Source organism: Gymnoscopelus microlampas (genome assembly GCF_963454915.1).
Source record: "Gymnoscopelus microlampas genome assembly, chromosome: 10".
In the NCBI taxonomy this organism is placed as follows: domain Eukaryota; kingdom Metazoa; phylum Chordata; class Actinopteri; order Myctophiformes; family Myctophidae; genus Gymnoscopelus; species Gymnoscopelus microlampas.
In genome coordinates, this window is record NC_139947.1 from 19,636,322 (window position 1) to 19,652,166 (window position 15,845).

Below are 15,845 nucleotides of genomic sequence, written 5' to 3' on the forward strand. Positions count from 1 at the left end.
AATTTATGCAGAAAATAAGGTCTGTGGTTAACATAAACGTTATAATTTCACAAGCATAAAATACAGCTGTTAATAGCTCAACTGTGAATACTGAAGGCTTTATGTGCCTTTTTTTCCAAAGTAATATGATCTGCGCGTGGTGTTGGAGATTATCTTGCTGAACGAAACGTGTAGATAATAACATAAGCCTTTGTGTGCTGCAGAGCTTATTTTTGGAATTATCCCTGTGTGAACCCATGGTGGCAGTATGTGATTCGGACTACAAAAAGATGGCCTGTAAAGCGATAAGCTCTGTGCATAACTGCAGTCCCAGGTTTCCAGAAGGGCATAATCCGTTTCCTGTTCCAGTTCAGTTTCCCATAGTTTGTTTGATTGGCTCGGCTGCAGATTTGAACCGGAAAGACATGAAGTTGTCATATGGAAACACATATTAAGGTGTCATATGTCATAGGCCATTATTGATCCTGTGGGGGAATTTCAAGTGTCATAGCAGTATAGCAGTAGGCGTGAAACTCAGGACAGATACAGGTAAAAGTAGTCTGCACTTGGACTGACTTACTACTTCGTTGGAATAAGGTATGAACTAAAAGATATAATAAATCTCAAGTAATCACAGTAGTCAACATACATTAAATGAGACCTACAGCAGAATCAGCCTTGTTTAACGAGGCAATGCATTTGTTACACACATGAAAGCCTGTGTCATAGTTAGTCAGCACAGTGTTTTAATATTTTCTGGCCTTCTGGAATGTGAAGACAATGCAGTGGATCAAATTACCAGTAAACATTTAATTCCAATGCACAATAGGCTGTTACAGATCTTACTTGCTGTCACTTGCTGCATGTGTATGCCAGCGCCATCTGCTGGCCTAAGGTTTAATGAATTTAAAATAATCTTACAACAGATGATATGTTAGTGTTTTCTCATTACTGCTGCTTACTCTTGCCCTGATTGGTCGACGCAGTCCCCAGGACTTTTTTGTGTTATCCTTTTAGCCTAGATTTCTGACTGTACCTCGTGCTGTTTACATTTTTCACTAATAAAGTATTCAATCAATCAATCAAAAAAAAATACTAAGGACAACAATGCAGAAATTACTAAGGAATTCCCAAAACATAATTGATAAATGAGGAATATGATATTGTCCATTTAATTGCTCAGCAATGAATGCAAAGACGCAGAGGCAAGCCAGCTTTGTTCACCTCTTATAACATGAGTAAGTAATAATGAGTTAATTCAGTGCAACAATAAACAGAAATAACAAAAATATTCTTTTAGTTTATATTTTATTATGAAAAAGATATAGCAAAGGGTTAGGGTAACTTTTGAATCAGAGATTGTGTGTGACATATGATATGAACAATGAAATCCTTCAGTGTCAGAAAATGACCCACATTAACGTTTACATTTGGGTCAATTTCAACACGCTGAGGACTTGTGCGGGTTAACATAAAAATTCTGACTGCACATCTGAATGACCAGAGAAGTAGCTGTCAGCTGTCAAGCCATTGCCGCCATGGTTAACAATCATCCAGACCATGACTCCTTTGTTTAGCTGGAGGAGAGTGCCCACACTGGCTGAAACATAGCTCTGCTGCTGGGTGGTGAAGGAGTGCACCACCACATCCCCTTTAAACATAAGCAGTGGTGGAAAAAGTACTCACATTTTTACTTAAATAAAAGTATCAATACCGCAATGTAGAAATACTCTGTTACAGGTCAAATTCTTGAATTCAAAATGTACTTCAGTAAGAGTACAAAAGTATTGGTATCAAAATGTAAAAAGTAGAAAGTACTCATTATGCAGTATGTGCCTTTTAGTATTTCACAAGTTTTCAAATGTATAAAATGGATACAAATCTTTTGAAAATAGCAGATCTACAAGCTCACAAAAGTTACTATTTTGGTTCGACCAGGGGATCCCCTCGCAACATGTGGCCCTCTGATTCCTATAAGGAGACAAAAGGAGGTCACCGTTTGGGCATTTTGGGATATTGCATTTAAGGCTATATCAGATCCTATATTTATTAAACTAAATGTTTAGTATGTTATGGTTATACCTTGTGGTCCTTGAGGTCCAGGTGATCCTTACACACCCCCAGCAAAGCCGTTAGGACCTTGATTCACAGAAAACGACAGTGAGAAATCAGAATCTCTGCAAATGAAAACTATTAGCATTTATCATCTTCAGTTAAATAGGCCAAACATGTATTTGTGCATTAAGAAACTCATTCATCACTACCTTCCCTCCATGGACTGAGGTCGAAGGCAGGTATGTCTGCACACTTGGTGTAACCGGCTGACCCTCTGGGGCGGTACAGGAAGGGTTTGTCAGGGAACTCAGTGATGCCAGTGTTGTCACAGATAATGCGAGCGAGGGATGTATTCCGTAGGGACTTTCTCTGGTTTTCAGTGAAAACTCCTGGGTTCTCCCACCAATGTCTGAAATTGACATGTCATGACCTTTAGAACCCGTGTGAATGTAGACAATGTACCACTGTGGCTCGAGTTGATGTCTGGAAACCAGAGGTTTCGAAACTTTTCAGTTCAAGAACCAAAATGTAAATTTGGTTCTCCTTGGGTCCCAAACTTCCAAAAAACATTTTGCATTAACCACTTACATTATGAATTACCCACTTAAGCCCTATTTAATAATGAAATTAGCCGATCTACCGATTTCTTAATAATAATTTTAAAATATATATATTTATAATAATTAATACATATTTTAGTTAAAGGAATACTTCACCCAAAGATGACTTTCTATCCGTTACTCACCCCATGACGCCTTGAATTCATGAAGATTTTTTAGTTTTTTTTCGCATTCTTGAGCCAATAATTCAATATGACTGCTGTGGTATAGGAGACCAAATAAAACTATATAAATTAATAATATAAACTCCAAAACAACTCTCACAGTGTAATCACTGATGTGCCTTGATGATTCAGGTTCAAAATATAGTTTTTTTATAGTAAATATAGTTTTGCTCTTGTTAAGATTGGTTTCCTATTAACTTAATTAGTAAAATATTGGAAAAGTGGCTCAAGAATGCTACAAAAACAAATCTCCAGGAATTCAAGGCCTCAAGAAGGGGAAAAAGGGTCCTGAGACTCCCGAGCCATTGTTTGGGAATCACTTGTTGTAAACCTGTATTTGATGTCTGCTATTGATGTAATTTCAGAGTCAGACAGTCCGCCATTTTACCTGTCTCCTTGACGAATGTTCTGGAACTGTTTGGAGATGATGCAGGCAAACAAGGGCCCCGTTCTGCCACCCTGTACGAAGGGCTCAGACACGCCACCCAGCCACACATCAATGTTGTCAGGAGTGCCATAGAGGAACATAAGTTTTCGGGCCAACTCATAGTTATTCAATACTTCAGTCAGTTCTCTCAAATTTTGGGGCTGTGATAGACCACAATACTTGCGCCATTTGTTGTAGCCTGCAGAGAGAGAGAGCAAACAGTGAGGAATTGCAGCATTTGTGAAAATACATTTGAAGGCTTTATATCCTACATTAAAATTGGCTACTGGGAGGACCAGCCGGCAGACCTCGGCCACGTCATTTTGACTCAGACATAACCATAATTAAAATAATATTGATAATGTAATACAATAATCGATAAATGAATAATGTATTCCTATTTTGGACATGTTAAAACAAAAATTATGATAATCTAAAACAGTGAACATTGCTGATTTACAAGCTTACATGTCGGATGCAATGCGTTGTAAGCTTATAGATCTGCTATTTTCGATATTTTTGCACACACCGTTGTGTGGCAAAGAATTTTTGTTCACGATTATTTGATTAATCTGTAAAAGTAATTGAAAATAATCAATAGTTGCAGCCCTTCCTGCCTGCACATGTTCGTGTGCATGACGCCAATGAAATAGCGCTCCCACAGCTTTAAAAGAAATACCCACTACACCTGTGCTATTATTCTGTATATGACGTGAAAGGTAGAGAAACAGAAGGCCATACCAGGAAGTCCATGGTCTCTGCCTCTCTGTAGGTTGAGAGAGGCCAGGTCAAGAGCCAAGTCAGAGGTGAATTGAAAGAGTCGTTCCCTCATCTCATCAGGCATCATGTGGTCCTGTGTGCTCAGTTTGGCCTTGCGACCCACCATTCCCCTGAGAATTGGGTCCACACCACCTATGGTGCACCAAAAGCGGTGTTAAGTTTCCAAAAAAAAAAATCTGTGTTCTGTTCCAATTGGATCCACTGTAGTTATTTAGTTCTTGTTGATATTTTTCATTGGTTAAATGTTCATAAACCGCACACTTAGACATAACCACTTTTGACCACTTTAAAGGTTTCTATTAAATAGCAAAAAAAGGCAGATCTACAAGCTCACAACGTGTCACAATACAATACATTGTGAGCTGGTAGATCGACTATTTTCTAAGTTTGTGTGAGACTGTTGTACGACAAAGTAAAGCAATAATTTACAAAAAAATATACAAAGCTGAAATATGGAGATACAACGTTTTTGCCGACAGCAACCCTATAAGTTTCACACCATAATAGTGCACCTAACGTTTTTTGAAGCTAGTAATGATGTCGGACATAGGTCTGGAAATCATATGAATTCAAATCAATAGCACGATTATACCAAACTTTTTCTTTGATTGCAATTAACCACTTAAACCCCAGCATCAGTATTGTAGGAAAATCTTTCGCTGAAGATAGCAGATCGACAAGCTGCGATGCGTTGTGAGCTTGTTGATCAGCTTTTTTCAGCTAAAGCTTTCTCCACAATAACTGAAAACAGAAAATACACTAGAATAGAGACCTGAGGGACTCCGGTTACCCATGTGGGGTTTAAGTGGTTAATGAACGAATATATATATATTTCTTTTCTTAAATGTTTTTATCCCACGATTTTGTAACCCTTTTTTCACCTGGTGCCAATTGTCTAAGTGATCCTGGGCGCTACACCCCCCCCACAGCCTAGGGAGCCCAGGGCTGAGCTCATGCCTCCTTCAATGCATGAGAGCCAACTGACCTTCTTGTCACCTGACGGGGGAGTTTCACCGGTAGGACGTAGCGCGTGGAAGGACCACGTTATTCCAACCAGTTCCCTTCCCCTCCATCAGGTGCCCCGGTTGTCATGGGGGAGGCGGTATAGCGACCAGGATTACTACATGTTTTTGTGAGAGTATTAACTACCCTAGGAGACACAGGGAGAACATGCAAACTCCACACAGAGTAGGCCCTTTCGCCGACCCCACCCAGGGTATGGGCGCTGATGATGCGGAGGAGAAGACCCCCCCAGCGCCCACAGCGTCCCCGGCGGGAATCAAACCCAGGACCTTCTAGCTGTGAGGCGCCAGCGCTACCGGCTGCGCCAATAGCTATTTTTAAATAGCTATTTACACTATTAAAAAAACATTTGAGCTAACTATTTTAGTTTAATTGCCCAGCCCTAGTCGGTCATACCTTCAAAGACAACTCTCCATGGTGTGAAAAATGCTTTGTGCAGCAGTGGGCTGGGGAATTTGGGATGCTCCTGGTATCGCTCATCGAGACGGAACATGTAGGGCTGAACAATCAGGTGGCCGAATCGGTAGGCAGCTGTCGCAAATATGTTGGAGATGCTTGGGTCCACGTTTTCGTCATAGCCAGGGTAGGTAGAGAGTCTCTTATTGTAAAAATGTGGACCAACAATGTGTAACAAGTAGTCCCTATATGTGATGACCTGGTTGGAGAGAGTTTCACGTATTGAAATATCACTTCATCAATAATGGGATCATTGTTTTTGTTAGTGTATGGCATACACTAACAGTGGTTCCCAACCTTTTCTGGATCAGGGCCCCCTTGAAAATCTTGAAACCGTTTGCGGCCCACCCATCTGACCACAGATGGTCAGATGGGTGGGCCGTGTGCAGTTATATTAATGTTATATTATCAATAAAATTGTAGTGTTTTGCCAATTACGGTATTTGTGGGCCCACTTGCAATATTCAGACGGTCCACCAGTGGGCCCCAGCCCACAGGTTAAGAATCGCAGGTGTATGCCATTGTCTGTTCCCTTACCTGATGGTATCCTCCCATGATCTTACGAGATTCCTGGTAAAGTCTTTCTCCATTCCAATGGGGATTGAGGTTGGCCAGAGCTCGTGCTAGACGGTTGTGCTCGCGCAACGTCAGTGAGTGCAGGGCCAACAGTCCGATGTGTTCGTTGGCACGGCCATCACCTATAAGACAGCGAGGGAAGGTTGTAGTTTAAACAATAGTGGCTGATAGACACCTAACTTACAGTAAAGTTTAAATGGAATAAAACAAAATGCAGTTGAACAGTTTTTGTTTTGTAGTTATATAGACTGGTATTTGCATTGCAGACTTTTCAGTTAATGCATGGTGATTACAACATGAGCTTGTGGTTGGGAGGGGAGGGTGGAGTTGAGGGGGCAATAAATAAGGATTTAGTGTAAGGATGGGTGGGGTGATGAGGGGTGGGACGATTTTATTGCACACAATTGTATCCGAACACTGTAATGGAATGTTTTGTGACAGATTGAAAATACAAGGAAAAGAAGAGAATAAAATCAGCTCAATGTCATACTGTAATATATATTTTTTTATTCGCCGCAAAGTTTGTCTTCACTCACCAGCACTGAAACAGGGCACCTCCTGGGCATCGATGACATTGGTGATCCTCTGTCGCGTGGCACACACGTTGGTGGCCATCGTACTGAAATGCATGAGCTCACGTCCGTTGTCGTCAAACTGGTCGTTGACCTTTAACAGGCCCTTGTCACTGGTGAGGTTGCGGAGACTGCGAGCTTTGGCATCATCTGCGCCATAAACCATGCCCGCGTCGATGAAAGCTGTGATGGCGTTAATCTGCTGACGCACGGGTCTTCTGCCGAAGACGTGGCCTGTGTCGCCAGAGCCACAGGCTGGAGATGAACGGACGAACGGCATGCACTTTGTACAGTGATTAAAGCGGGGATCTCTTCTGGGGATCTGTTTTAGGATGAAATAAGATAAAATAAGACCTTTATTGATCCTACTGGGGGAAGACTTGCCAAAGGCAGCACAGCAGTTAATATACAGATTACAGGGCAAGAACAATACTGTAGAGCAGGGTAAAAGACATCACATTCAACGCAACACCATCAGTTATCGACAAAATATACAATGTACAACACTATACACAGCCTCAACAGTGCTTGCATAGTGTTGTAGGCACAGTAAAACCAGAGTGTTCATTTAACTGCAGTGAGAAAAATGGACCCAAAAGTGAACACTCAAGATTCTACTGTGCATGTACAGTATACAGTATATTTATTACTGACCGAAATGGGGAAACAAGGCTCTGTGCGAGCACAGGTCTTGTCACAGTCGATGCCGTCATTGAATGAACGAATGATAGGAGAAGTAGGGGTTAAGGTCAGGTCATGGTCAAGCCACTGGCCAAACATGGACACCAGGTGGCTGTAGTGATTGTCCTCCTCCACATCCTCATTGGCTGTGCGCAATACAAGGTTGGACACTTCTCTCACCTGGGCAGAGACAAGAACTTCAGTTCAAGTAATGATGGTAAAATCCAACTCCTCTTCGGAGTTAGATGAACACTACAGATTTGACTGCACATGACAGCCATTGCCTAACTGATGAAACATAAACATTTAGGTGCTTCTATTTAACCATAAAGAAAACACAAACTATTTTTTTACTTTTCCTTTACATTTCTTCTTTAACTTAATATAAAACTTATATTACACTATAGTAAACTGAACTAAACTAAATACAGTGTTGTATCCATGTACCATGGGGAGAATGCGCCTATTGATTTGTTGTATACGATCCCAGCCTTTAGGCAGAGAGATGCCATCCTGGTACTCCGCAGGTAGCCAGCGGGTGAAGGGCGTATTGGAAGACCCCAGATGCGGGTTATTCCTTTCAAGGAGAAAATAGACATGAATCATTCTTAATGTCTGAATATGTTCTTGAGAATATTTGCATAACAGCAAAGGTAAGGATTACAGACTTTATAGCTACTTGTCACTCCGCCTCACCTGTTGTTGCAGACATTGGTGGGTGTTCGAAACTTGTTCACATTGGGAGTGGTTCTGCAGGAAGGGGGACGAGCCCTGGCAGAGCAGCCAGTCAGTTCAGCAATGAGTCTCAGGTCCTCTTCAGAGATCAGATCTAAAGGCAGAGAACAGAGATGCAAAGGGTCAAATAATAATAATTATCGAATAATCGAGAATATCTATATTTATGAGAAATGCAAACTACAGCAGGAAACGAACCTGTGGCGTTGATGGATCTCTTTTGAATGTGGTAAGCTGTAAGAGACCTCTTCTGGATCAGTTTGATGGTAGCGTCCATATAGTCAGCAGAACGCACAGCTGTGCGGGTCGCTCCAGCGGGCTGCTTCAGCAGTCGTAGAACATCTGCATGGTTAGCTGCACTCCTCCGGACACGGGCTATGCTTCTGTGTTGGATTGGACATGAGAGTAGAGACGTAAGAACACTTAAGAAGAATTCAGGCCTTGTTCATCATGTGATGCTTTGGGGCATTGTCTACTTTTTGCACCTTATGTACATATACAGTACGTACTTACCTGCTCCTTTTTATGATATATCTCTTGACCTGTTTCTTTCCTATGTTCTTCTCTCTCTGCCCCACCCCCCTTTTCCTGAAAAAAATCTACTAAATGATTGCACAAAAAATAATTTCACCCACTTCTTTTTCCCTGTGAACTTGTGATGTGACAAGTTTTACTCTGATTCTTTTCACATTCTCGACAAGTTGGTATACTCACTCTCTCCTGGAGTATTCATAATCATTATCCACTTTGATTTTAGCTTCATTCACAACATTTTCAATGAAACCACTGGGCGAGATTGGTTCTGAGGGGAAAAAAAGCATCAGATTCATTTTTTATGTTGTCACTTCTACAGTATGTTTTTAATATAATTTATAATTATAATTGAATTGTGTTGCATACCATATTAGTTACTTCATTATTAATTACACATAAACCTATAGTCAAATTTGAATAAAACAATGAGATACATTCCTACAACTATTCTAATTAAACAATACAGTGTTAAAGATAGCACTCACCAGCATTGATTTGGCTCTGGAGAACCAGACCAGCAGCCAGCAGGAACAGAAATTCATTCATCACTGCAAAATGCAAGGACTAGATTAGACTGTAATATCAAAATACAGATTGGACACATACAATTAACTTGTTCCATTGCTTCTTAGTACCTTTCAAAAGATGCATTTTACCATTAACCATTAACACAATTGTAGTTGTCCAAGAATAAGTTGATGTAAAAATAAACACAGCAAAATCCTCAACCTTATGGTCCCTTTTTATAATTCCAGAGTTAAAATAGAGTTAAAGTTAAAGTTAGATATAAAGTAGTCAAAGAAAATGTTGAGTCAAATTGAACCCATGTCTCCTGTACCTGCAATGCCCTGCCAGCTGTTCCTTTAATAGACTAAAACAAAGTGTACCTTATTTCAGATACTCACCATCATTTATATATGAGGGACTCTCCCAAATGTGACGGCTGAGGAAAAACATAATGCAGTTCCTCCTCCCTCATTCCTCCACCCACACCTGTCTCCACCCTGTCATGCTAATATTTGTATTTTATTGGAATCTATCTATACAGTATACAATTTTAACAAAATTAAGCCCTATTTTTTGACTGCCTTTAATTTTTTATGTTTTTATAATAGTTGAGCCGTTTTATCTGCTAAGAAAGGTATAATATTACATCATCTCTCATCTTGAATATACAGTAGCTTACCAACATCTTTTATCATAATGTCACATTCCACCAACAATTTGTCCAAAATGATGCAGTGATTGAGGCTTTAAATCACAGATAATGCATAACATCAGTATGCAGATAATTATAATCCTCAGTGCCATATCAGTCCCTCTCCCTGCTTTTTGACCCGGCCTAGAGGTCAACAAACGTTTGGACTCCCTCTTTCCCAGTCCCCAAACACAGCCACACCAGTTTAAAATCCAAAAGACAGTGATTTATTGCAGGATTGACAAAAATTGATAAGTGAATGGCTCCTATCCACTGAGCATTTTTCGGGCTATTAGACGTCTAAAATACGACTAAGCCGGGCTAGGCTAAAACAAGGTTATAACTGGTCTAAAAGTGAAAGTTTTTTCAACGTCTATTCTTAGCCTAGACGTTGATTAGCTGTTTTTTAAGAGTCTATATATAGGCCCGTTAGGCTGTCTATATCATAGCCGTTGAAATGGTCTACACTACAGTATATATAGATTATATATAGACGTCTATATAGACTCTTAAAAACAACATCTAAGCCAAGACGTTGAAAAAACTTTCACTTTTAGACCAGTTATAACCCGGTTTTAGACAGGGTCTAATAGCCGACTATGGCTCACTGGGTAGGTCCACCTAGTAGCGGTCAACCAATCACATTCAGACACTACTCCGTACTCCATAATCACTCACGTCAGCTCTTAGTCAAACTCGTCACTACTCAGTCACACAACAATGAGAGGCGAGACATGCACCAAGGAATTTAAATAAGAAGGAATAGAAGAGCTCAAAGCCGGGCATGCACCATTGATGCTAGATTATGCGTCCCGCCACGGTTGTAAGACCCACCCATAGACCCGCCCTCAGCTTATGAACAAAAACTATTTCTGAACGATTGCGACCTTTGTCATATAATCGGTTCAGGAATATAAAAGAAGACATATCACAGGTTGCTTTATGATCGCTGTTTTTTTTATTTGCACACATCATTATATTGAGGCATCTAAACAGTACTTCTGGCTCCGTAGTATAGCGATATTTGGTTGTCAGGCTGGCGATGATGGCCTACTTTGGCATAGTCAGAAACATACTCTGTGCTCTTTAGATACCTCAATAAAAATTATACATTGTACACATTGAAAAGCAACACAGCAGAAAACAATGAGTGAGACAATTCATTCCATTGAACTTCCGGCTGCACTTTGCCACCCAGTGCGACAAATTTGCCAGATGGAATTGCTGGATAGAGAAAATGACGTACTGTAGAAGTCCCTTCCTTCTTAAATAAGTTCCTTGACATGCACAGAGAAGACAACTCAGAGTCACTGTTTCAGTGATGTCTACCTTGAAAGCTTTTAAGCCTTTAGGGTGCTTTTGGATTTCCATTAGGGCCATAAGCTTACAATTACCAATTCAACTCTGGTGTACACATTCATACTTTAATATTGAGGATTTTGCTGTTGTGCTGATGTTCCTTTTTTTAAATTCATTTAGAAAAGAAACGTTTGGGCCTGCTTTAAAATAATAGTCTTTTTCCTTTTTTTTTCTTAGCCGAAAATAGCCAATCTACAAGTTCACAATGCTTTGTAATTGTGTCTTTTTTTTTTCAGAATGTTCGGCCTATTTCCAAAATAGACATGTGGTTACAGTAATGATACAATTAACTCAATTAATTTAAAACAAACAAATATTTATGGACACAGCATGTAGAAAATGTGAGGCACCATACTGTCCATGCAAAGCTTCATGGCTGGGAAATACTTATGTTTTGCGTAACCAGTGGGAAAAAACAACAAAACAAGTTCCTTAGAGCAGTACAATAAAAAAAATCACCAGGAGTGAGAAGTCTAGGCAGTCTGCCGCTGCACTATGGGCTGGCTAGCATCAATGGTGAACGGGAGGAGTAGGATGGAGGTGCTACGTCCTCCCAGTGGGAGCAGGTGAGCCATTATTGTAGGTACAACAGCAGTGGCAACACAGAAATGTGTGGGTTTGAGTTAATTGGCATTGGGAGGAAACAATTGGGGTATGATTGGCTAATAAAATAAAAACATTCAATATTATTGTCTAACATGACACATAAAAATCATGCTTAAATATATGGTACCGGTGTTCCTCAATATCAAAATTTAGGGCAAATATGTAACTCCAATAGGGCATCGCAGTTCCGCCCACTTCCTGGTGCCGTAAGTAAATACTCAATGCATTTTTCCCATTGACTTTTCCAAAAATATTTATATCAATTAATTTAAGCCTAGAATCAAGCCATCCAGGATCCTGGTGAATCATGACCATAAAACCTTTTTTTCTGTGATTTTTTTTATTTTATATTTAATGATATGATATACTGTATATATTTAATAAATACCCTTTGTTTTGCCGTTTTCCAAAAAGTTTTTTCACAGAATCAAACGTTTTATGGTCATGATTCACCAGGATCCTGGATAGCTTGGTTCTAGGCTTAAATTAATTGATATAAATATTTTTGGAAAAGTCAATGGGAAAAATGCATTGAGTATTTACTTCCGGCACCAGGAAGTGGGCGGGAACTGCGATGCCCTATTGTATTTACTATACAGTATCTGTTATAGGACCATAAGTGGGAGTAAACGCTCTGTTACACGGTAGTGTGAACAATAAAATAGCCAAAGGCTTTGGTTCTAAACAGTGACCAGAAATAGGGAAATACCACACAAAACCACACAGTAGGCAGGAGTACAAAAAGTCAATGTTCGGTTATTCAACGTAAAATCTAATAAAAAGACAGGGCAGTGACTTTTGAGGGGAATGCAAATAGTTCAATGGCCAACTTTTCAAAAGGGGGGGGGAGTGTCTTCAGAGTCGTCCACTTAGTTCCATAAAGCACTGTAAGATACAGAGTCAATTAGTGCCACAGGTTCCAGGATAACATCCCATTCAAACATTCAAATGTCCGTTGCCAGTAACATCCAATGGTAGCAGTAAAGTGTCTTGTGCCAGGAATATCCAACTACAGTAGTGCAAGTGGCAATACATGGGTTTGTACTAGCTGTAGTTTACAACCCTCGTAGACGTATTTACGATTCTGACGTCTTCAATCTACGAGAGTTGTAGGGTGCACGTCCCATGGAGTGGAGCACTTTCTGCACTTTACCCCGCGACACTCCAAACATGTTCAAATTGAAAATAAAAGGTGCTTACCGCAAAGCCCCAAATGTTAACGACCTTCGCGGGGTAGTAGTGATCCCCGTCGAGGTATATCTTTCAATAAAGAAGTCTTTTAATCCAGCTTGTGTCGGAATCTTCACTGTTCTTCTTTTGTTTTAAATGAGTTTGAACTGCGCATTAGCGATTTGGCGGTCGGGAGGTGTATTGCGCATTGAAAACACAATGTATCAATACACCTCCCGACCGCCAAATCGCTAATGCGCAGTTCAAACTCATTTAAAACAAAAGAAGAACAGTGAAGATTCCGACACAAGCTGGATTAAAAGACTTCTTTATTGAAAGATATACCTCGACGGGGATCACTACTACCCCGCGAAGGTCGTTAACATTTGGGGCTTTGCGGTAAGCACCTTTTATTTTCAATTTGAACATGTTTGGAGTGTCGCGGGGTAAAGTGCAGAAAGTGCTCCACTCCATGGGACGTGCACCCTACAACTCTCGTAGATTGAAGACGTCAGAATCGTAAATACGTCTACGAGGGTTGTAAACTACAGCTAGGTTTGTACTTCCCTTTCCATTGGGGTTCAGTTGGTTCCTGCCTGAGGCCCGTCCTCCCTCCTCTGTCCTTGCTGTGGGTCTGTGCACGTCCGTGGTCTCAACAAAATCTGGCTTCCTCTGCAGCAGTGGCCTTTTTATAGCAGAGCCTACCAGCCTGGCACCAATTGCAGCCTGCAACAGTGATTAGCTCCTGCCCTGCACCTTTCCAATTGGGGAGGAGTCCTGCATGCTGAGCTATTACAGCATTAGACTGGCTTTCAAATCACTGCAACTCAAAATAACATATGAAAGTCAAGAAAACATGCACACAACGTCAAAAATAATACAAGCCAGCTAAATAAATAGTCTGTCAGCATGACAGCTCCAGTCTATAATGTTATCTGGTGATAAACAAGGTTCCATCGTTGCGCAATATAGAAAACCCTGAACACACTGCAATCCTACAATGTTAATATATCTGTGATAGACTGTATTAATCTTGAATGTTTCCGTGCATGTTGTATGTGTGTGCTGCTCTGCTGTAAGAAAAGTTTTCCTTTGTGAGACAAGTGAAATGAACTGAAAGAACTAACTTGTAGGCTACTGTACCCAATACAGAGCAAATGACTGGGGTGTGCAAACGTCTGAGAGGATATGTATATTTACGAATGACAATTTGTATCATTGGCAGCCTGTACTTTCTCCCTGAGGGGAGTAGGACGAATTGTCAGTGAGAGGGTGGTCTGTGTGGCCTTGAATTGATCTTGCTTTCCCTGACGACTCAGGACTGCTACTTTGCCATTAATATTGCTGACCACCTTAAAAATGTTGATAATAAGTCTATTCTTGTTCTGAACATTAAAATTGCAGCACCAAAAGACTAATGAGGTGGTGACTATCATAGATCTATTAAAAAGTGCAGTCAACTTCTTGTTAACGCTAAAACATCAGCCTCAGCAAACGATCTTTGTTGGTCTTTCTTACAGACGGCATCCAAAATAATACCCTTCCAGTGCTTAGTGACTATGCTCAGAATGCTTCTGTGTTTAACAATTTCAAAGACCAAGTGACATTTGCTTTAAATGTTTTCAGCATTACTGTTTGCAATGCATATTGTGCAACATGACATTGACATTGTGGAAAGACAATTGCGGCAAAGTAATTTGCGTAATTAACTAGCATGTGTATTTAAATGTGGTTAGGTGAGACCTAGCATATGGCTGGAACGTGTTTGGGCAGTGTGTGAAATTTTGTGTCATTGTCACGCTCCCTGATTCCACCCACGCTGGGCGAGACAGCTACTCAAGAGTGTCTGAGAAGTGGAAGTTATGTTGATGCTTTGCAGATCGGTTTACAGGGGTTCTTGAGGGGCTTCCAACCAGGGGGTACCCAACTAAATGTGTTAATATAGCATGAAAATCAGTTTAAATACATCAGCAATAGTGTTTGAAATATTTTAACCATGCAAATCTTGTATGAGGGTCCCTGGCACAAGGGTACATACACATTTGGGGGTCTGCGTTAGAATGCGGATTGATGGATGCACCATGAGACTGTAGAGGCAATTTCCACCTTCCAGGGTTCCAATATTGCACATTACTTCACAGGTATGGTGTAGTGATCCTACACAGTAGACACAGTCAGAAACAAACAAGATGGATGTCCAGTCGAAATTCCAGTTTTTAGGAGTATTTATTGTATTGCAGTTGTAATGAACATGCCAGTGATACATATTGCAGTGTCCGTTCTGTTTCTGTCTGCTTCTGCTTGCAGCTGCTGGTAAGAAAGATGTGGCTCCTCACTACCTGTGTAGTCTATCCTAGCTCATCAGTGCACCTGTGACCCCTGTACACACCCAGTGCTGTCAATCTAAAGCCCACCTCCAAGTGTCCAATGATACTAATGCCACACCGGCTTCGAATGCCAATCCCAAATAATATATAACACACAATACAATGTATTTATAATGTACTCATCAAAACAAAGTTACAAAGTGCTTTACATAATAAAAATAAACAAGAGAATAAAAACAAGCATTAGCCAAAAGATTGCAGATCTACAAGGTTATCTAGATCTTATGGCCTACATTTTGGTGAAAGTTGAAAAGTGGTAGTCGTCTGATTTGTTTCATTGACGGTGAAGCTCACATCTGCGAGGCAGCATGTTTGCCGCCATCTACTGTTCAGTCTGGAGTATTGCATTAACACGTTTTTGTTGTTGTACAACTAAAAATAAATGTAACCCTATTTGCCTCATTTAACCTTCTGCTCTCTTCAGTAGTCTAGGATGGCTCCGAGTAGAGGAGAGAGTATCCCATTCTTTCATTGTGTTTGGTTTTCAAGATCCTAAATGGTCTGGTTCCCAAATACTGGCTTA

The 15,845-nt window shown here is 40.5% G+C and overlaps 1 protein-coding gene across 2 annotated transcripts; it reads right to left on the bottom strand.

The window, feature by feature from the left end:
* Window positions 1-969: 969 nt before the first annotated feature.
* LOC311054397 (eosinophil peroxidase-like) lies at window positions 970-9,499 on the bottom strand. Of its 2 annotated transcripts, XM_084070330.1 has the most exons (15): window positions 9,441-9,499; window positions 9,088-9,150; window positions 8,783-8,870; window positions 8,267-8,451; window positions 8,030-8,162; window positions 7,781-7,910; window positions 7,307-7,513; window positions 6,617-6,974; window positions 6,042-6,202; window positions 5,445-5,703; window positions 3,987-4,157; window positions 3,207-3,444; window positions 2,244-2,443; window positions 2,062-2,118; window positions 970-1,950 (listed from the first exon to the last, which is right to left on the bottom strand). In XM_084070330.1, the coding sequence occupies exons 2-14, from the start codon at window positions 9,146-9,148 to the stop codon at window positions 2,090-2,092; spliced, it is 2,220 nt and encodes a 739-aa protein (XP_083926456.1). In that variant the 5' UTR covers window positions 9,149-9,150; window positions 9,441-9,499; the 3' UTR covers window positions 970-1,950; window positions 2,062-2,089. The 2 variants fall into 2 exon arrangements, with proteins under 2 accessions (XP_083926456.1, XP_083926457.1); XM_084070331.1 differs by lacking the exons at window positions 8,783-8,870; window positions 9,088-9,150; window positions 9,441-9,499 and adding an exon at window positions 8,582-8,726.
* Window positions 9,500-15,845: the final 6,346 nt, after the last annotated feature.

Bases quoted from the DNA above. Each gene is read 5' to 3' on its own strand.
- LOC311054397 (XM_084070330.1), bottom strand. From the start codon at position 9,148: ATGAATGAATTTCTGTTCCTGCTGGCTGCTGGTCTGGTTCTCCAGAGC. The intron at 3,445-3,986 runs GTATGGCCTTCT...CTCTCTCTGCAG, and splicing joins CAGAGACCATGGACTTCCTG to GCTACAACAAATGGCGCAAG. The intron at 2,444-3,206 runs GTAAAATGGCGG...TGTCAATTTCAG, and splicing joins AACATTCGTCAAGGAGACAG to ACATTGGTGGGAGAACCCAG.